We start from the raw sequence: 21,956 nt of genomic DNA on the forward strand, positions 1-21,956 counted from the left end.
TTTTATTACGAACTTAATATTTATTATTCTATTTTATATTTATTTTTGTGTTCTGCCTTTGCTAGTTGCTCGGGCGGTTCTCGATATCGATTATATAGTATTAATATACAGTATCAATGGATACTCCCACTATCTCGATAGACTATTATTCTATTTTATATATATTCTTTTTATATAGCGTTCGAATTTTTTAATTACTTTTATTACGTTTTTAAAATACTTAATAAGCTCTTATATATTATATTCTATAAGCTACCTAGCTTATTTAATAAAATAATATAAGTTTCCTCTTTTGTTTTATTTCGTAACGATTTTTTTAATTTCTTAAATATTTTACTTATCTTCTAATTCTAGGAGATTTGCTATTTAGTTATTAACTATTTAGTAATTTCCCTATAATTTAAATTAAAAAACTAAGAAAATATTATATATTCTCTAGTACTATTCTAATAAATACAGTTAATAAGCCTATTTACCTACCCTTTTAGCTATTATTATTTTAATATATTTTAGTACTAGTTTATTATTTTTAAAATATATATTTTTTATTAATAAGCTAACGACTTCTCTACGATTAAACTCCTTTAGAATATATTTTTTATAATAATAAGCTACTTAGCTTTTAAAAGCTTATACCTAAGTTTATATAGCCTAGGCCCTAATTTTATTAATTTTTTAAACCCTTTTACGAACCCCCTAGACTATAGCTTTATAATAAAGTATATATTTAACGTACTTAAAATAATAGCTATATAGTATTATATATAAGGATACCTTTATAGTAGAGTATTAGCTATTATTATATATAAACTTAGCCTTTTTTAATTATACTATTTACTTATTTAATAAGCCCTTAGTATAGATTTTTAAATACTTTTTTAATATTTAATAAGTCCGCTCCGTTTAGCTATCTATTTATAAGTAATATATAGTAAATAGTTAGTAATATATTACCTATTTTTTAATAAACTCCTTTTAAAATACGCTTATAAAAAGCTTATTTTTATTTATAATAATACTTTTTAATATACTAAACTTATATTTAACCTCTTTATATAAGATATTTATTATTTATATTATATTAAGTATTTTAATAATAAATAAGAACTTTGCGAACTTTATTATATAATAAATAATAAATAAGATATTATTATACTTAGTACTATTATTATAAGTACTTAGTAATAACTCTATAATAAAATCTATAAATATTTTTTAAAATAAATATAAGAATAATAATAATAATTATAACTACCCGTACGGTTTATATCTTAGGGTTATAACTCTTAAGTAATACTCGTAGTTCTTAATATATTTTTAAATATCCCGTTAGATATTTTCTTAATAAAACTTTTTTTAAATTAGCTCGAGAGTTTTTATAGTTCCTATATAATCTACTTTATAATCGTTATAATATTAGTAAAAAATCTTTATTTAAAGAGATTTTACTTAAAGGATAATAAATATTTTTTTAAAAAATAATATATCTTATTTATTAAGTAAATATACTCTTAGCTTGCTAATTATAGTACGACCTCTTATTAATTATAATATATAGAACTCGTTTTTAGTTTATAATCCTTTAATAAGCTCCTTAATTTTTAATAAAAAATAGAAAATAAATACCGTTTTTTTTATAAGCTTTTTTATAATAAGACGTAGGATATACTATTTTAATATAATAACTTTAGCTTTATCCGATTCCTTTTTATTTTTACTAAACCGTTAATAAGTATTTATTAATAACTCTTTTACTTTTTTACCTCGAGTTATTATAATAATAATTATTACTATTTTATTAGTGCGCTTTATAATATATTATTAATATAAAAAAAAGGATTCTCTATTTTTAAAACTAGTTAATATTTAGCTAGGATTATAAAAAGAGGCCTCGACTACTTAAATATATATTTTAATAATATTATTTTTTCTTTTTAAACTAATTATTTTTTATTAAATATTAGGTAGTAGTTTACTAATAAAATATAGCTTTTAAGCTAGTATAGAGAGGACGTTTTTATAAAATACTTCCCCCTTTATATAATTTAGCTTTTTAAATAGACCGTCTATTAGGTTTATTCTTTTTAATTAATATTCTAAATTAAAATTAAATATTAATAGTTTATATACTTATTTTACGAGCTTTTTTTAAAAGTCTTATACTAGTGTGCCGATTATTTCTTTAAGTACTTAGTAATCCGTTAGGATTATAAACTTTTATAAAAAGCTTTAAAAATAATAAGCTTAGTACTCTAGCCCTTTTATTATAATAAGCAATTTTTATTAACCTATAGCCTATTATTACTTTATATAGTAGTTTTTTTTTAGCTTTATAAGCGCAAAAGATCGACCTTAATAAAATTACGTTTTTAAAAAAAATTATATAATATAGTATACTTTTTAACTATATAATATATATAATATACCCTAAGTACGCGCTTAACGTAATATAGTAATTTTAATATAAAAACTGCTATATAATTCGGGATAAGTAAGTTATTTTTTTTATTATATAGTAGCGCTAGTTAAAAAGGTTAATAATAGAGGTCGGCCGTAATAATTAGCTATAATAGTTAGTTATAATAATTAGAGGCGGCCCTTAACTATAGAGGTTCTAAACTTTAATAGCGACGTAGAGGTTTTTAGAAAAAGGGCTAAATAGGCTAATATCTACTACTCGTACTCTATTATTACTTTATATTTAAAAACTTTTATAATTAATAAGTAATAAGTTACTATTTTTTATTAACTTATTATAATAAAATTACTATAATAGTTTTAACTAAAGCGTCGGTTTTTACTTATATAATACGTTATAGGTTTTAGTACGTAAGTATAGTTACTAAAGTAAAAGCGACCTTTAGCTAATTAAATACCTTATTTACTTCTTTAGTTTATTAAAAATCCTTTATTTACCCCTTTTTTATTTTTAATAATACTATTATTAATATAATAATACCTAAGTATTTAATAATAAACTTTTAATAAAAGTTATAAAACCCTAAAAATACTTAGATATCCCTAATAAACTCTAGCGCTTTTTAGTTAGTAATCGTTTATATTTATAACGGGTTAATTTCGATTCTTTTTAATATAATAATATAATTTAAAAACTCGACCCTCTTTTAATAAAACGAGTATTTTAATAATTTAATAAAAAGCTTATATAATTATAAATATTAGAGGACCTTTTTAATATCCTTTATATACTACTCTTTTATTATTAAATAGATTATTAAATTATTTATATATACTATATAATAAGTATTTAATAAGTTAATAAGCGTTTAGTAAATATATACTTAGAACGTTATAGGTATATTTATTAACTTAAAAAGTATAATAATATATTTAAAATAGCTATATTAGCTCCGGAACGCTATTTTTTATTAGTTTTTTCTTTTAATTTAGATATAGTAGTAAGTATTTTTAATATTTATTTTTAAGATTTATTTTATTTTACGAAGCTTATTTAGGAGCTTATTAATAAGTAGTAATAAGTATTGATTTTTTATAGTTATTTTATTTAGCCCGCGGTAGTTTATATAGAAATATAATATACTATTTTTTTTTAGTATAAAGAGGATTAGTACTTTAACCTTATTAACTAAAAGTATAATACGACTATTTACTAAGTTTTTAGTAATATATACGCAAAGCTTATTAAGTTATTTTTTATTTAATAAATAGATAGGGTTATATAGTAGTTTAGTATTTAGAACTAGGTTAATTAAGTATTCTATTCCGCTATATAATTACGGTCCCTTTATTAATTACTTATTAAACATTTTTATTTTTAATTAAAGTTTTAATAATAAACTTTTTAATAGTTTAGTTTTTATTATTTTTATAATACTTTTTATAATAGTAATATATAATATATAAACCCTTTTATAATTTTTAATAATATTACGAGCTATTACCTCTAGTTTAGTAATAGAAATAGGCTTATATAACTATATATTCGTTATAATATTATTACGGATACCCTTTTAGCTTATTAATAATTATAATAATAAAAGGTTTATTATTTTTTTATTCTTATTAATTATAGCAAATAGTTACCGAATTTTCTTTAGCTATTTATAGTAGTTAATAAAGAAGAGCGTTAATTAGTAAGCCTTTTTTTAGTTTATAGCTTTATTCTAAAAGTCCCTTAATAAAGGGGCTATAATAGTAACTAAGGTTAACCCTAAATAAGTTACGAGCCTAGTATTAATAATATCTATCTCGGAGTATATATTTATATTAACTTTTATTAGCTTTTTAACGACCTCTTATAAAACTATTACCCTACCCTTTATAATTATTTTTATTAATACCCTCTTAATACTTAATATAAGTATATCGGGTATATTATTTATACTTAGTCGTTTTTTAATAAGTTAATTTTTATAACTCTTAGTTTAGTAATAACTTATTAAATAATTATTAATATTAATTTTAATTAAGAGTATATTAGCTTATTATTACCCCTATTTCCTAACTTATTTTTTTAGTACTTATTAAATATATAGCCTATTTTATTATATATAAAGTACTTAATATTACTATTACGACGTTTTTATAATAACTTAATATAAGTATTTTTATTATATAGCTTTTATAATATTACTCTTAATAAGTTTCTAAAGCCTAGCCCCTTAGAGCTCTTTTTACTCTTTTTTTTATAAAAAGAGGATATTTAACGTAATTACTTTAATAATAAATATAGCCTTTTTTTACCGTTTTTTCATAATTAATTATTACTCTTTTATTAATTTAATAATTATAATTTATTAATTTTATAAGCAATATTACGTACTCTTTTAATTAAAACTTTATAATAAATTAAGTCGTCTTATAACTAAAATAATAGTTTAAAAAAGAACTAATATACCTCTATTTTTAAGTTTTTTATATTTTTTATACTTAAGTTATAATAAATTACTAATTATTTAATAAAGAACTAAGTAGGGGTCTAACTCTTTTTTAACTTTTTTATTTTTAGCTTTTTATAATATTCTCGTTCTTATATCTCGGGGTTTATATATTATTAATAAATAAATATTAAAAAGTTATTTTAAAAAAAGGGATCCTAGAGGCTCTTTTTATAATTATATTATTATATTTATAATAATAAGGATATTTTAAATAGGGCCTATTTAATATACTACTCTATAGTACTTTTTATATAAAAATTATTACCTACCTCTATAATAATAATCTAATTTATTACTTAAGTATTTATAAACTTTTTTTTAATTAGTTTATAATTATAAAAAAAGGGCTTTTTATATTCTTATTAACTTAAATACGTTATTAGCTACTTAGTAAGCTATTAAATAAGCTCTTTATATTAACGCCGTTCTTAGTTTTAGTTTTTAATTATTATTTTTATTATTTTATAAAAATAAGTTATTATTAAGCTTATAAAGTCTACTAAACTAGCTATTTTAATACTACTTACGCTTTTATATATACCTAAACTTTATATATTTAGTAATTAGTTATTAATAAACGCCCCGTTTATAATAAATAAGGTCCTCGGGGTATTAATAAAGTAACTAATTTATAAAGGTAATTTACCCCGATTATTTTCTTTATTTAGCTTTTTTATAAATATTAGTATTTAAATAAAACTTACCCTATAATAAGCTCGTTTTCCTAAATAAAATAATATTAAATAGTTAATTTTAAATAATTATAGCTCGTTAATATTAATAGCTCTTTATTAATAACTAAGTATTATTTTATTAACGTTTTATTCGTTTTTATAATCTATTATTATTTATATTAATTATTTTATAAAAGTAAAAACTTTAGAATTATAAAAAATTAGGCTATAAATACTTAATTAGCGAGGCTATAATATAAATAAAAGTATATTATAAAACTAAAGCTTATAGAGTCCTTTATATAAGCTCTATTTTTTAAAAAGTTCTTTTATAATATAATTTATATATTAGTTACTAAGTTATCGGTATCCTATTACCGGTCGTATCCCGAATTTATTATAGTATTTTATATAATATAATAATTTTAATTTAAAAACTACTATTAAATTTAGGATAAATAAGCTATTTTTTTAATAATAATATTAGTTAAAAAGGTCGATAATAAAAGTTAGCTATAATAATTAGCTATAATAATTAGCTATAATAGTTAGCTATAATAGTTAAAAGTAGCTTTTTTAAATTATAAAGGTTCTAAACTTTAATAATAACGTAGAGGTTTCTAAAAAAAAGGGCTAAATAAGCTAATATTTATTACTCTTTATATTAAAGCTTATAAAAATTCTTTTTATTTTTATTATTTTTAATATTACCTAAAACTACTCTCTATTTAAACTAAATAAATTTATTAAATAAATATGTTAAATAAATTTACTAAATACCTTTTGGGGTCCGGTCCGCCTTATTAGGGGCCATCTTTGCCTTTACGGGTAAGCTAATCTATTAGGGTTAATATCGAGTATCTTTATTATATAATAAACTTCATAACTAATAATAGCCGGCCGCAGCCATTACTAAGTAATTATTAATACTAACTAAACTTAAAATACTAACGACCCTACTACTATAGTATATTAATTACCTTCTAAATAGCTAAAAACTACCCCCTACTTTTTACCTTTTTAATAATACTAAATTTTTCTTTTTAATCTTTCTAAATTTCTTATTTTATTATAGCGATATTAAAATATTAATAATATTCCTAAGTCTATTAAGTATATTAAGGCTATATTATATAAGTTCGGCACTAATAATAATAATACTTATAAAGGTATATATATTTTTTTAAATCTTTAAATTAATAATAATTAATTTATACTCTTTTAAATAACCTTTTTATAAATTAGGATCGTTAAGGATAATATTAATAAAATCGAACTATTAGCTTTTAAAATATCTTTATAAGTTAATGAGTTAGCGTTTTAGTATTTTAAATATTCTTAAAATAAATAGTTCGGTAATAATAGTAATAATAATAGGGCGATAGTAATAGGGTAATAGTAATAAATAAAAAGGGAAGCGTTTTTTAATTTTAATAAAGGAAACGAAGTAATAAATATATATATATATATATATATATATAAGTAAAGTTAAAATAGGGTAAATATTAATAATAAGAAAATTAGTATTATTTTTAATAACAGTAATAAGGGTATCTCTAATATTATATTATTATAAGCTATTATTACTTAGAGGGTAGTAAACTTAGCTAAGTAAGTAGCTTATAAAGTAATAGTATTATACTTAATATTATTATTAATCCGTAATTATAAACTTTATAAGAGGGAAAGTTTAAAAAAGTAAAAAATCTAAAAAAAATAGTTTAACGAGATAGTAAAAGTATTTACTAATACTATATATTAATATTATATAACCGATATTAAGAATTGCCCGAGTAGCTAGTAAAGGTAGAAAAAAAAACCTAAATTTACTAAATAAATCTACTAAATAAACTTATTAATATATAAACTATTACTTAAATAGCTAGTTAAATAACTAGTTAAGAAGTTAGTTAGTTAAAATACTACTTTAATAAGAACTTAAAAATACTTATTAATAAATCTCCCCCTCTTAAACTAAGCGCCCTCTTTAATTAACTTAATATTATAACTATCGTAATTAATATAAATATACTTTAAAAATAGTAAAGTACTTTTTAATAATACGGAATTTAGTTAAATAATATTATAAATATTATAAATAGCTAGGCTAATATAAATATTAAAATTTAATATATTTATATTAACTTAGTTATTATAATTATAATAAATAAGCTAGAGGTATATAGGGTTAGAATAATAAATTAATATTTTAAATAGCTCTTATAAAACCCCTTAAATAATAATAATACTTATATAAAAAAATAGATTATACTAAACTTAGCTATTTATATAAACTAATACTAAGAGGTTTTATATATATTAAAATAAATAAAGCTCGCTCTATAAGTAAATAATAAAAAATTAGGAGCTATTAATAAAAAGGAAATAATAATTAAGTTAGTTAATTACTATTTTAGTTAGTAATTAAGTATAGAGCGTATTATACTTAGTTTTCCTTAATACGTAATATATTATACGGCCCTAGTAAATTGCTCTATTAGGAGGTTATATTTTTATATATACTTAGACTTTATATATTTAATAATTAGTTATTAATAAACGCTCTATTTATAATAATTAGGGTCCTCGGGGTATTAACAAAGTAACTAGCTTTCAAAAATAATCTATCTTAATTATTTTTTCTATTTAAATTTTTTTTTTTAATTTGTTTTTTATTTTTACCTTTGCTAGCTACTCGGGCGATTCTTAATATCGGTTATACGGTATTAATACACAGTATTAATGGATACTCCCACCGTCTCGATAGACTACTATTCTTAATATAAATATTATTATTTATCGATTCTACCCCTATACTTCTCGACTTATCACGCCCTTATGTTGCGCACCGGCTTTTAGTCGGCAGACGTCACGGCCGGACAACTTTAAACATCACCACCGCTGTTCTAGATCATGAGTGATTCCCTGATTGCAGACCCATCATCGCCATCGTCGACCTCGGTTCGGCGGCAACATGTGGTTTCATGGCCAAAAACCGTCGGCTAGGTCTCTTCTAATCGTCGTCTCGGTGCTGGCACTCGGCTGTACCTCAACTTCGAGCCAGGTATCTAGCTCAATCGACGCCTCACCCACAAACACCCAGATCGCCTTTTGTCAGTTCAAGACGATCAATTACATCACGCACACACTTCCTCAACAGTGTCTCAAGACCAGTTGGCCAGGCGGCAGGGCTGTCAGCGATGGTCCAACTCCGATGAACGACAACGCAAGCTTACCTCCCGACGATCCAACAAAAACTACACATAGTGCTGGGGATACCGTGGTCGCGACCACCAACGTCTCGACACTCGACCGGACAAGCAACGATAACACAAATCCGTCTCCTACCGAGACCGCAACCGATGATGAAGTCACACCGAGGCCTTTCATGTCCTTTGAGGAATGGAAGGAAATGATGCTCCGAAAGGCAGGTCAAGACCCCTCGGAACTCAAATCCCGGAAAATAGTCGAGCGAGCGACCGAGCATGATAGAGCAACCAGAAGTTCAGGTCTTGATAGTCTCGGTATTGACGATGGGGAGATCGACTTGAACTTCGATGTTGTTTCTGAGAAAATCAGCAACATTGCATCAGCACCCCAGGCCATTCCGACAGAAGTGGCAACTCCCGACCAACAGCAAGAGCCTGTACTTTATGACGATGGCAGGACGCAATACTACCGGAGTAAGGACGCTGGAAAGACCTGCAAGGAAAGGTTCTCCTACTCGTCATTTGATGCTGGCGCAACAGTTCTCAAGACCAACAAAGGCGCGAAGAATGCCAAGGCCATCTTGGTTGAAAACAAGGATTCATACATGTTACTGGAATGCTCTGCAGGAAACAAGTTCGTGATTGTTGAGCTCAGTGACGATATTCTAGTCGACACCGTTGTGCTGGCCAACTTTGAGTTCTTTTCCAGCATGGTACGGCACTTCCGGGTTAGTGTGAGTGACAGGTATCCTGTGAAGGTTGATAAGTGGAAAGATTTGGGGACATTCGAAGCCAAGAATTCTCGGGACATCCAGCCCTTCCTCGTTCAAAATCCCCTGATCTGGGCTAAATACGTCAGGATAGAGTTCCTAACTCACTATGGCAACGAGTTCTATTGTCCAGTCTCGTTATTGCGTGTGCATGGCACACGAATGTTGGAGTCATGGAAGGACCAAGAGACGCAGACTGATGAAGAAGAGACGGTGGAAGAGCCTGTGGGCGAGCTGCCTAGTTCTGCCACCAACGCTGAGATTGGAGAGAATGCCACGTTTGCATCCCCAGAGGGGGGCTCCTTAGAGGTGGCATCTGACACCTCGCCAGACCTGCTCATGCCGCGCCACATCTTTTCGCGTCTGGATTGGGATAACTCGACATGCTCTCCTTTAATGCTACTGCCGCATTCAGAGCCAATTTCATCGGACCCAGAACTGCAGACTGGAGATCGTGTAAAGCAAGGCTACCAACCATCAACACATGATCGATTTCGGGCCGGAGACTCTGCCAAACGTGTCTCTGAGGACAGATCGGCGTTTGCCCCAGCAAACTTGACAGATCAAGTTGACGAAACATACATTCCATCATCGGCGAAGTCTGTCCCTGTCGGTGTACACCAAAGCAGCACATACACCGAATCGAGGCCAGGAGGAGGAGAAAGTACGACATTGGGCACATCCTCAACAAAGACAGCACAAGCCACTGTCCAATCCCGCAATAAGCACAACTCAACAGCAGCGCCCTCGTCTCCTACAGTTCAGGAGAGTTTCTTCAAGGCCATTAGCAAGCGCCTGCAGTACTTAGAGTCAAATGTCTCGCTGTCACTCAAGTACATCGAGGACCAGTCTCGCTACCTTCAAGAGACCCAGAGAATGGCCGAGAGGAGGCAGTTGTCTAGAATAGACATCTTCCTGGACAGTCTGAACAACACCGTACTGTCAGAACTGCGGACTGTTCGCCAGCAGTATGATCAGATATGGCAATCTACTGTCATTGCGCTGGAGAGTCAGCGAGAGCAGTCACAGAGGGAAACCGTCGCACTCAGCTCTCGGCTCAACATTCTTGCCGATGAAGTTGTGTTCCAGAAGAGGATGGCTATCGTACAGGCCATTCTTCTGTTGTCATGCCTCATCCTCGTCATATTCTCCCGAGCAATGACACAACCGATCCTGGCTGGCTCCTTTGATCTCGGTCGAACATCGAATCTGAACCATGCCGAATCTGGCATTAGATCCGAACAAGTTGCTCAGAACACATATACCTCCGTGTATGACAGTTTTGGCCGGCCGTTTGACGGGGAAGGCCGTGGCGAAAGAGCCTCAACGGAGGGGGGTTCTGGAGCCTTGCAAAACTTGCAGGGCACGCCTGCAAGGCTGCTCACGCCGGCATCAGAAGATGGATACAGTTGCCAAGCCTCAGAGAGCAATCTGTGTGGCCCTGATAGGTCTATGATGTCGCAAACACACCCATTTGGTACATTTGCTGACAATGACTCCACTGGGGATTGCCATGACTCATCCGTGGATTTTGGCGAGCATCTTCTCCTTGAGGCAGCGGCTGGAACATTAAATGATGCGGCACGGCATGGTTGTGGAATTTTGCCCCAAAACTCACTTCGTTCAACTAGAGTCCTTCTAGACCCCCCGCCACTGGAGAGCGACGCTGAGGCTCGTTTAGCAAATCAACCTCTTGGGGTCGTCTCATCTACGGTTCGCAAACCACTTCCAGCTTTACCAGAGTGAGTATCTCACTTCGGCTTACAAAACCCCACCATGTACCGTATCCAACTCGACTTTGTGTTAGGTTCCTCACATCATTGCCATCGCATTGACGAATGGAACCACATCATACCCATTGCCATGGGCGGCGTGTTGTATGCAGCATCGTGGCAATAATGGGTTTTGTTATTGAAATGAGACAAAGCGCAGGAACACACTTGGCACGGCTGAGAGATTATGCAGCCATGATATCTTAGCAGAGTATAGCTAGGTACTAATGATTACACGTTCATGACGCTTCCAGAAAGCTCCAGTATATAACAATCAAAGTTGGAGCCCCATGTATGTGGACAGAACTTCAATGTCTCAATTCCCCCTAATAATATTGCGATGCCAGTACTTTCATTCGACCTGCATTATCCCTTGAAACTGCCTTCCAAATTCCTCCACCCACTACCTTAAGCATGATACATGTATGGCTGCATAGATGCTTCGAAGTCATGTTCTTCGAGGGCGGCCAATCTGGTACCTCGGTCATACTGCGAGCGTCTGCGGCGTTGCTCGTCGCGGAAATGCTGTCCAGCGTTGGGTGTGAAAAGCCCTGCGAGGTTCCTGTTAGCATGGTCTAGTAAACATCGGCGATCCTTTCGTACCAACGTGTTCTGCATTTTCGCAGCTTCGTTTCATCTTCGACTGGTTGTCTGGCTCTGGAAAAGACTCCTCCTCTCCCGCGAGCTCTGGGACGGGCCCATTGCAAGTGTAGAACAGCTACATTGTAATTAGTGTTCAGCTCTGTCGCGCGACCGGTGGAATCTCGCTGACCTTGGGACGATAATGCGTTGCTTCGAGCATTACGGAGCTGTTTCTGAACTTCTGGACAAGACAATCCTTGCCCTGAATGGCTTTGAGAGAGCATGTCAGCAGGCCAGTTTGACGCTTATCCCACTTCGCGGCACTCACTAGCATAGGAAATTTCAGCGACCTTGTCGCTCTTGAAACAGTTCCTGGGTCGATGTAAGCTGGTGTAATGTCGTCTGGATTGATTGTTACGTTCAACATACCATCTCTGGTTACCTCTGGTATTGACGAACTGTAATCTGAACATCAGCACTGCCGCGAACGCAAGGTCTGGGCTTACCGACATCAATGATGTCCAACGGCTACGAAGCAATGTCAGTAACACGTTACAGGCTCCCCAAAGGTCAGACTTACATCCACGAAATTGATAAAAGCGTATCCGACACTGAGGGAGTCCTTCGTGGTTAGCGACCTGATGCATGATGAGTTTTGAGACGGGCGATACTGCTTACTTGCAGTCATTGGCGAAATCAATCCGGAGATACATGAAGTCATACTTGCCCCAGCTAGATTCATCAACGATCCGCTTGAGCATTGCTTGATCTACTTTGTTCGGAATGTTGCGAAGCATGATCTCAGCATTGTCAGTCTGAGTATCTAACAACACCAACACATCACTTACCGTGGTGCGAACATCTGTTCCTTCACGGATGCGGTTCACATCGACGTGGTTGTGGTGGCTAGCAACATTATAATAGGGTGATCTGTTGACTCTGGCTGCATTCTGCCTTCGGGGCTCGGCTCTGGTGCCAGGAGACATCGATCCCATCATTGGCATGCTCGGTGAAGGCTGTGAGAAAAGATGGTTCGTGAACTGATACCTCGCTGAGTCGGATGTAGACGTAGGCGGCGAGAGGCGCTGGCCATCATTCAGAACGTATGCTGTACCTGGCTGAAACTGCGGCTGGCACAAGATGGGCCACATCGCCAGAGGGGAAACCTGGATACCGAGAGGGGGGTATGGAGATCCAGGCACGGGTATGGACACTCCCTGAGGCATGAGAGGCATCGAATTAGCTTGATTGGAGAGAGAAAGTGCATGAAGGGCACTTGTCAGATCGTGCCTAGGCGTGGTTGGGCTGTGGTCGTCGGTCGGACCGTCTTGGGGATCTTGAGCCGCATGAGGAATCTCGTTTTCGTCCAAAAGCGACAGGGTGATGTGGATCCCCTTGAAAATGATTAGCTCACTTCCAACGTTGTCCCCGTGTAGTTTGCCAGCGCTCGATGAGCTTACTTCGACAATTATGTTGTTGAACATAACCACGGCTGTGGCAGCTTCTGCCTGGTCACTGAACTGAATGATAGCTCTGTATACCGAAGGATCATTCTTCTGCTGAGCATGGTATGCCGAGAGTTGGCCCCGCGACTGCAGCATGCGCTTGAGAACTGCTTCGGTGCGGATAACGTCGAGTGGACAGGGAGGAATAGCTAGGGCAACAATGGCGACCCAAGCTCCAGACTTGACTCTGTTCCTAATGGCAAGCTTCTCGAATATCAGTTATGAGACTTCAGTAAGAGATCCGATAAGACGCACCTCTGAAAAGTCAACATTTGACAGATAGTCGATTTCAAAGTCAGCCTCGACTCGATAAACGTTGTCGTGGACCAAAACGGCGTCACGAATGTCGCTGAATTGGACGGAGATTCGCCCTCCCCTGTGGAAGATCTGTCGCGGTTCTTGGAGTGAGAGACCAAGTCGCTGGAGTTTCTAATTACTTGTTAGTCAAGATATTACGTGACGGGAGGCAAACCACTCACCACGAGACAAGTATTCAGATCGGTGATGCCAATGTTTCGGTTTTTGGAGCCGATTATGAGACATTCCGAGAGTTCACCAACATCCCTAACTCCAGTTGGAAAGACGCTGGAAGCTGATTGCCTGTCTCTGTCGAGAATTGCGAATTCAGCGTTCTTGTCCAGCGGTGAAGAGAAGGGCTGGAAAGTAGAGGCAGTCGGCGACAGCTTCTGATGGCAAGTGTTTGAACTTGTAGTGATGAAAGGGTCCTTCTCGGCACTAGACAAGACATTGCCAAAGGCACTCGAGGGAAATCTCGAGGGAGTGGTCTCTGGCGAGGCTTGCACAATTGATTTGAGAAGACGAGAGGACCTCGTGGCGCTTTCCTCTGGGGAGAAGGCGGTCAACCTTGTGTCAGGTGTTCCCTTGAAGGAATCGGCAGCGCCGACAGAGGAGTGAGGCGAAGAAGGGTTAAACATGACGTTCTCATGGGTTTGGGCCATCTTGTCTGTCGTGATGTTTCTTCTCGACGAGCGATGCCTCTCAACCCAACAAGTGAAGACGAAGGGGAGGAAAATGAGAGAGTGGTGTCTGATAAGTAAGGGAAAGAGATCGAACTATCGAGACCCGGGGGATGATAGATGGAGTTGACAGGCTTGAGTCTCAACGCAACAGGCAGAAGATTGAACTCTGTTGCTTGCCCGCGAGGCAGCCGTGCCCCTGCAGAAGTCTCAGACGGGTGACGATACCGAGTAGTTCTCACCTTGGGAGAGGCCGACAGCGAAAGTTCAGGACAAGTTGAGGATGCGTGGGCCTACGCGTGCTATGCGCCGACAAAGATGGCCAGGTAGGTAACGTCAGGTAGTCGGGGTGGAAGTAGGAGAGATGTGTATGAGTCTGGGGGCCTCGTGGGAAAATGTGAAATATGAGGTGTGCGAGGGTGGATGTTGGTGCAGCGCAAGTTGAGAAGGAAAGAACCTGCCCTTCATGGAGGCAGCGAACGGAAGGAGCCTGCCTACCTTATGTAGCAGTTGGTGGGCAGGTGGTGAAAAGGGGGAAGGCACGTCGCAGGGTGGATTCCTTCTCTCCTTCCCCGGCAGTGACACTTTCCTTCCGTGGTGGACGAAGGAATATTATGAGGGCTTGCACCTGCCTGCCTCCAAAGTCTGAAGTTTCACCTTACCTACTGAAGATTCCTCCCTCACCACACGAGCTTCGTCTTCATCCAGGAGGAGCCACATCAACCAATATGCATCAGGTGTACCTGCCCCAACTTACAACCTCTCACACTTCCTTCCCATACTCCGAACGAGGGAGCAGCGAGCCGATCGGGACCGCTGGAAGGACACTGTTCGCACCAATTCCGAGGCAGGTACACGCCGACAGAACTGTGCCGTAATATGACTGTTCTGTGGAGAGGTGTAAGTCCAGCGTGGTGACACGAAGAGAGCGAGAGAGGCCAGGGCTTGTAGATGCCGTTCGTGTTCCTGTTAGGCTTCTGAAAGAAGTATGGCAAGCAGCCCGAGGTCATCCTTTATGAAGAATGTAGGATCAAAACTGAATGGACTTGCCATGTCTGGAAAAGTTGGGCACTACGGTCCACTATGAGCTGGCGATGATCTAAACATAACCGTTGCCCAGTATCAAGTTGGAGCTACGTTATGAGGGACGGGACCCACCCACCCCGCAAACCGGGAGACAAGGTCCTTGGCTGCCGGAGGACACGGCCCCGGGATGGAAGGTCACCCACGTCAAAGTGGTGCTGCCAGGTATGCCAGGGTACCTTACTTTCCATGCGAGCACCTGCATTAGTGGCGCTGACCGAGCCTAGTCCAAAAAGGAAGAGCCTCCTCAGGCCTGCATAGCAATCCGCATATCTTAGCTCCGACATCACCAACCGCCGGGTGGAGCTTGCTTACCTAGTACCAGTCTATCGACCTACCTAAGCATCCGTACCTTAACACAGGGCCACCGGCACAACCCAATCGCCTTTTCGTCCACGTTCGTCAGATTTCATTGAACTGGCCGCTTCTGCCTCAACCAGAGACTTGCTCATGCCCAGCCCAAGCCACGAAGCTGGTTCTACAACAAATCGCCACCGCCTACCGACTAAACGAACCCCGTGTCCAGTCCACCCCAACGAGACCGCGTACTGCGCAAGGCATGGAACAAGATGCCTCGGCGCCCGCAGACCTATGATGATTATGGCGCAGCCGTCCAACAGGTTGAATCTGAGCCTTGATACTAACCGCACACATCTTTTTCATTTGCTAACTCGAACTTGCCCCAGATCATCATCACTTCATCTGACGCAGACTTTCTCGACCAGCTCATTCCGGTCCTCAAAGATGCTTCGCACTCGAATCGAACCCCCTCGCTGATGCAAAATCTCGTGCGATATGCCGAAGACAGAGAGTCTGATATCGAGAGAATAGGCTTGACAAAGCACGAGGAGTTTCTTGGTTCCGTGAACCAACTTCAGAACGTGCGCGAAGGCACTGTTACTCTCACAGCAGAGATTCTCAGGTTGAACCAGTCAATCCAGGCCAGCACCGAGAAGCTTGCTGACCAGAAGCAAGCTCTGGTCAACACAAGAGCCGTTCGGCAGAATATTGCCGACGCATCGGATGCTCTGAAAGAGTCGCTCAAGATCCTCCACGCTGTCAATCATGCCCATGACCTGATCCGTACTAAAAAGTATTATGCAGCACTCAAGTCACTCGAGGACTTGCAGAATGAGCATCTGATTCCGACGATCCAGAATAAGTACGCCACTCAGCATAGACTAGCCGATGTGATCCAAAAGTCGATACCCGCATCTCAGAAAATCATTTCTGAAGCCGTTATGACCGACCTAAATACCTGGCTGTTTCGAATTCGCGAGACCTCACAGTTCCTTGGTGAGGTCGCGTTCTATCATACCGAACTTAGAAGGGCGAGACAGAGAGAACGTGTGGAGCGAGACAGTTTCCTCAACAACTTCAGACTCAACTCGTCGATCGAGCTGGTCTTTGACGAAAGCGAAGAGTTCGACGTGCTCGACAACGAGGAGCTACGGGTTGACTTCACCCCGTTGTTCGAGTGCCTCCATATCCACAATGCCCTGGGTCAAAGCGAGAAATTCCGTGCCGAGTATGCTACAACTCGTCGTCAGCAGAAAGATTTACTACTGCCAAGCACGGTGAATCTTGTTGCAGAGGATGAATCCTCCCTGAGCAGTCTCCTCGAAGGCATTGCTGGTTTTGCCATCATCGAGAAGGCGACCATGAGACGAGTTCCCAACTTGCGCTCTGCGGTTGATGTAGGCTGACGCTCCCCTCGGCCTCCCTTTGTGCTGGTGCTGAATTGTTCTTAGGTTGACGAGCTATGGGACTCAATGTGTCACACTGCTATCACATTGACCTCTCAGGCCCTCAATGAAGTCAGCAACGCCGAGATACTACTCAAGATCAAAGGCGTTATAGCTCTTTTCATTCAAACCATGGAGGTAAGCAGTTTTGTTGAGTCGTGTGCTACTCTTCAAAACCCGTTTCCTGACACTTGATCCACAACAGGGCTGGGGTTATTCTGTTTCTATGCTGGACAACTTCCTGCTTACGTTGTTTGACAAGTATGCAGAGCTTTTGAAGCGTCGCTTCAGCGAAGACTTCCAGGAGGTACAGAATCTTGTCCGCTTAGGCAAAGTTTGGGGTAGCTAACGCGAGCTAGATTGTGTCAACGGACGACTACATGCCTATGGCAATTAATACTCGTGAAGAGTATGAGAAGGTGGTGAACGTTAGCTGGTTTTCCCAAGAAAAACCGCTCGAGGAGCTCAGGTAAGCAAGCCTATTGTCTGACCATATCCTTACTCAAGTGTCTGATCATCATTCAGCTTCCCCTGCGTTTTGCCATTCTCGCAGATGTATCCACTTTGCTGCATCGACATCCGCAACTTCTTGAACCAGTTCTACTTCTTCTCCGATGACCACTTCCAGCATCCAAATGTAATCGACGACACACTTCGCAAGGCAAGTAACATGGCTGGTATAACTTGAGAAACATTACTGACTCTTCAACAACTTGCAGTCGCTTGACGAGCTGCTGACCGAAAAGGTTTGCAAGTCTCTCGTCGAGAGGCTGAGCTCACAATATCTCGGGCAGATTGTGCAGATTCTCATCAACCTAGAGCACTTTGAAGCCGCATGCCAGGAGCTTGAGCAGCTTCTTATCCGAGCAAGATCGTCTACGTCAGCTGGCGGCCCTGTCACGCTTGTTGCCACTGAAGAATTCCGAAACAACAAAAAGACAGCCGAGAAGCGTATTTTCGAACTTGTCAACTCAAAGATCGATGACCTTGTGGATACAGCTGAATATGACTGGTATGTTGGACTAGACTATTTTCGACTACAAACGAAACGCCTCGTTGATGTTGACTAACAACGGTATATAGGATGGTGACCACGACATCTCCCGACCCAAGCAGCTACATGCAGACCATGACCCGGTATCTTTCGACCATCATGAACTCGACGCTTCTAGGCTTGCCAAGAGAAATCAAAGAGCTCATATACTTTGATGCACTCAGCCATGCCGCCAACAAGATTCTTGTGAGTTTCTTGATGTCCCGGACAGCCCCAACTCGTTCCGACATCACTGACACATGTTGTCGTGCAGGCGTTGCCACTTTCCCCGGACGTCAAGCATATCAACACCAACGCCGTCGCGGCCTTGGCCAAAGACGTTCAGTATCTGACCGAGTTTGTCGACAGTCTTGAAAACGGAGCCATGCTACGAGAGAACCTGGACGAACTCCAACAAACGATCAACCTGATGCAGTCTGACAATCACGACGAATTCTTTGATATTTCAATTCGCAACAAAAAGTTTGGTCGCGTAGACGCATTGAACGGTCCCATCCTACTGGAAAAGTAAGGCTCGAGATCACTTTTGTCTTCCCACACTCAAATATTGACATTCCTTACAGGCTTACCTCGAATGCCCAAGGTCCTACACGCAGCGCTCCTCTCGCCAACTTTTCATCCAGATTCGGTATGATGAAGTGAGAGCCGTTTGCCTCCCAGATGATGTGTGCAGAACCTAGTGCATGCAAGGGGTACTCTGTTGAATAAACCAGCACGCGTCATATCTGAGTCCTGCTGAAGCAAATACCCATTTGTATTCTCTCCGGGATGTTACTAGGCTCAGATATGGAGCTCATAGCTTTCCCCTCCGCAACCTACTAATTACTCAAGAGGATCAATCCATCGTGAAGCACTGGCAGATTCGATGCTGTCCCGTCATCATGGCTCTCGTCGCTAATAATGCCTTGAACGCCTCTACGCCGGATCCAAATCGAAACGATAACTTGGCCCCTATTTTTGCTTCACCTGTGAGGGGTAAACTGAAGATAGCCGCTGTAGACACATTTGTTGCTGCGCGTGTCCATCCTCTACTCGAACTCCTCACTGGACATGGGAGGCTGTCAAGTTCGTCAGCCCGTTCGTGGCGTAGCGAATCATCAATACTGGACAGACACTCACCTGCTGTGGCTGCATAGTCCCATAACCATACATGCCCTCAATCTCGCCATACATGGGTTGTTGAGCTTGTCCATAGGGGGCAGAGGGGCCTGGCTGTACTTGGCCGGGGTACATATTCGGGTTTTGGCGATAATCCTGATCGGGCCCAAGAGCGTGGCCAGCGAGACCGTAATCAGTTGCCGCCATGGGATGCGAGGAGGACGAATGGTTTGCTGGTTGTGGCATGGAGCCATGCTGGCCTGGCATTTGGGGGTTTGCTTGGGCTGGAACGCCTTGGGGTGTGGGAGCAGCCTGTCCCGCTGTTCTCTTGGCATGCGAAGAAGCCTCCTCCCGAGGAACTATGTCAATAAGAAAATCAAACATGTCCGATTTGGCGAGGGCAGATGCAATGTCAGATCGCTGTAAAGTGCGCCGCTTGTTCTCTTCGGCGTGGATCCATGCCCGCATCGTGAGTTCCGTGATGAAGATGTCGCAGCCCTTTGCGAAGAGGATGGGTGCTTCGGCGGATATCATTTTGACTTCGGGATCAGCCTTCATAACTTTCTTGATGCGCGCCAGGGGCAGTTGATGCAGCTTGTAGTCATGGTTGTCGCTTTCCAAATGATTGATGGTCTGCTGCCAGTAGGTTGTCAAGATGTCCTTGTACTGGCCGGTCAAGCCTTGATGAACCTGTCATATGGCAACGCGCGTCAGTCGACTCCAGATTCATATGAAAGGGAATGGGGGTGTGACCGCACATTTGCCCAAGGGCCGGTGTAAAGTTCTGCGGGAGCGAAACCCTGGGCCGATAGCTGTGTGCGTGATTAGATACGGCTCATGAGATGGATCGTATGCGTTGCAGGTAGACGCCGTTTGCGAGTCGCAAGGAGGAGATACGAACCGCAGCACTTGCGCCTAAGTTTGAAGATGGACATCAGTACAACTGTGGTAAGAAGAGGCTGGGATGAAGTGAAGGAGGTAGCTCGCGTCAAGAGTGCGCTCCATCGCGCATTCGCGCGTGATCGGGGAGGGTAGGCGAGGGGTTGGTTGCATTTCCACTTACCATAATGGCCGCCATGAGACGTATCATACACAGGCTGCGGGCGGCCTTGCTGGGCATGAGAGCCAGGCTGATTTTGAGGGTCCATGGTAGCTGTCGCGAGAAACAGTGATTCCTGACTGTACCTAAGGTGGTTGAAAATGATTGATGCGTGGAATTGGTGGGCAACGCGATGGGAAAGCTGCGAATCACAGGTGTGTGGGGGTTGTCGGGTCGTCTGTCGGACGTTCAAGGTTGTTGATTGAGACTTGCGATCAGTGCTCTGGCGCGTCTCGGCTCGGAGGCGCGGTGAGATACGCAAATCAGATGCTTAGAGTCGGATTGCGATGCACGGGCTACCAACCATTGAGAGACCCTTGAGGCGTTGGGACTCTGGACTTTGGGAGGACGGTGGAGGAGAGAGCAGAGAGCGGGTAAATGTTCGGCAGGTCTCCAAAGTAAGGTACCTAGGGCAAGGTGGGTAGGCAATGTAGGTAGGTACTTAGGTTCAGCGCCGCGGACTGCCTCTGTCAACAACTTCGGTTGCCCGTAGGTAAGGTAAGCACCCAAGGTATTGTCAGGGAGCCAAGGATGAAGAATCGAACGATTTAGGGTGGAAGGAGGTGAGTACGGATAGACAGCAAACGCCAGTGATATGTTGGATCCCTTTAACTAAAGATATAATACTTGAAGCCGGTTGATGTTTGCGACAGGCGAACTTGAACGCGATACTGGCTACTGAGCGCCCATGCGGTGAGGTGAGTGGGCTCGACAGACCTCTTATCGGGGGCAGATGTGAGGTACCTTAGGTAACAGCCTCTTCCATGGGCAGCGTCATTAGGAACAAGGATGTACCTCGGTAAGGTAAGGCAAGGTACCTAGAATCTTGAAAGCACAAAACCTGGAGGCTGGCATAAGGTAGGCTGAAATCCATTGGTCAGGTTATGGATGCCTTACGAGACTAAGGTACTTCGGGGTATGTGGGCGGTACCTTGTTAAACCTGTCATGAGTGCCTGACCGCTAAAAAACCACCCGACTGAGATAGGTGTGCTGGATGGACATCACGGCCTGACTGCAAGGCAACGCTACCTCACCTTACCACACCTCACCTCACCTCACCTTACTACCTACCTTGCTTACCACCCTAGGCACCTGACCGTGTGCGGAGTTTGACACCTTAAGGTAGGGAACCAAGTCCTCAGCGTGGCCCGGGTAATTCAAGCGACGTGTAATGACACCTAAGGTACGGATATAATCCACGATACGTTCTTGGTAACCGAACATACCTTCAATTCAACCTTTAGGTGTTGAGCACTTTACGATCGGGCAATGCAGCAATAGGTACTTAGTACTCTGCAGGCAGGAACGTTGGTATCTTGGGTGCGACATGCAGCCTCAATTCTCAGAGCACACCGAATTACTCTATTCAGCTGCCTGTTGGGCATCCCACGGCCTCGTCAATCACGCAGCCCCTTGGGAGGCCGAGTCGCCCCAAAATTTGGTGCTGCCATTTCCTATCTGACGC

The 21,956-nt window shown here is 39.1% G+C and overlaps 4 protein-coding genes across 4 annotated transcripts, besides 1 other annotated feature; 2 read left to right on the forward strand and 2 right to left on the reverse strand.

Annotated features, from left to right (window-relative positions):
• Nucleotides 1-116: 116 nt before the first annotated feature.
• Nucleotides 117-194: a sequence feature (Short protein (CCOS01_02502, KAK1537182.1) was converted to a misc_feature.).
• An 8,376-nt stretch (nucleotides 195-8,570) lies between these two features.
• Nucleotides 8,571-11,321, forward strand: CCOS01_02503 (uncharacterized protein; the record flags this gene model as incomplete). The annotated part of the gene is made up of 2 exons (XM_060450692.1): nucleotides 8,571-10,846; nucleotides 11,207-11,321. The coding sequence occupies 2 exons, from the start codon at nucleotides 8,571-8,573 to the stop codon at nucleotides 11,319-11,321; spliced, it is 2,391 nt and encodes a 796-aa protein (XP_060319342.1).
• Nucleotides 11,322-11,755: 434 nt separating this feature from the next.
• CCOS01_02504 (RNA recognition domain-containing protein 2) lies at nucleotides 11,756-14,393 on the reverse strand (the record flags this gene model as incomplete). Its single annotated transcript, XM_060450693.1, has 10 exons — nucleotides 11,756-11,898; nucleotides 11,951-12,065; nucleotides 12,120-12,199; nucleotides 12,258-12,301; nucleotides 12,359-12,387; nucleotides 12,440-12,457; nucleotides 12,510-12,540; nucleotides 12,608-13,638; nucleotides 13,690-13,863; nucleotides 13,914-14,393. 10 exons carry the CDS (start codon nucleotides 14,391-14,393, stop codon nucleotides 11,756-11,758), a joined length of 2,145 nt encoding a protein of 714 aa, XP_060319343.1.
• Nucleotides 14,394-16,063: 1,670 nt separating this feature from the next.
• CCOS01_02505 (uncharacterized protein) lies at nucleotides 16,064-18,935 on the forward strand (the record flags this gene model as incomplete). The annotated part of the gene is made up of 10 exons (XM_060450694.1): nucleotides 16,064-16,114; nucleotides 16,181-17,191; nucleotides 17,246-17,377; nucleotides 17,445-17,546; nucleotides 17,599-17,708; nucleotides 17,765-17,876; nucleotides 17,959-18,251; nucleotides 18,323-18,479; nucleotides 18,547-18,800; nucleotides 18,857-18,935. 10 exons carry the CDS (start codon nucleotides 16,064-16,066, stop codon nucleotides 18,933-18,935), a joined length of 2,301 nt encoding a protein of 766 aa, XP_060319344.1.
• A 386-nt stretch (nucleotides 18,936-19,321) lies between these two features.
• On the reverse strand, nucleotides 19,322-20,539 carry CCOS01_02506 (histone-like transcription factor and archaeal histone; the record flags this gene model as incomplete). Its single annotated transcript, XM_060450695.1, has 5 exons — nucleotides 19,322-19,351; nucleotides 19,413-20,081; nucleotides 20,150-20,203; nucleotides 20,293-20,306; nucleotides 20,455-20,539. The coding sequence occupies 5 exons, from the start codon at nucleotides 20,537-20,539 to the stop codon at nucleotides 19,322-19,324; spliced, it is 852 nt and encodes a 283-aa protein (XP_060319345.1).
• Between the last annotated feature and the right edge of the window lie 1,417 nt (nucleotides 20,540-21,956).

The sequence above is a fragment of the Colletotrichum costaricense genome (assembly GCF_030867565.1).
Source record: "Colletotrichum costaricense strain IMI 309622 chromosome Unknown Scaffold_2.1, whole genome shotgun sequence".
Lineage (NCBI taxonomy): Eukaryota > Fungi > Ascomycota > Sordariomycetes > Glomerellales > Glomerellaceae > Colletotrichum > Colletotrichum costaricense.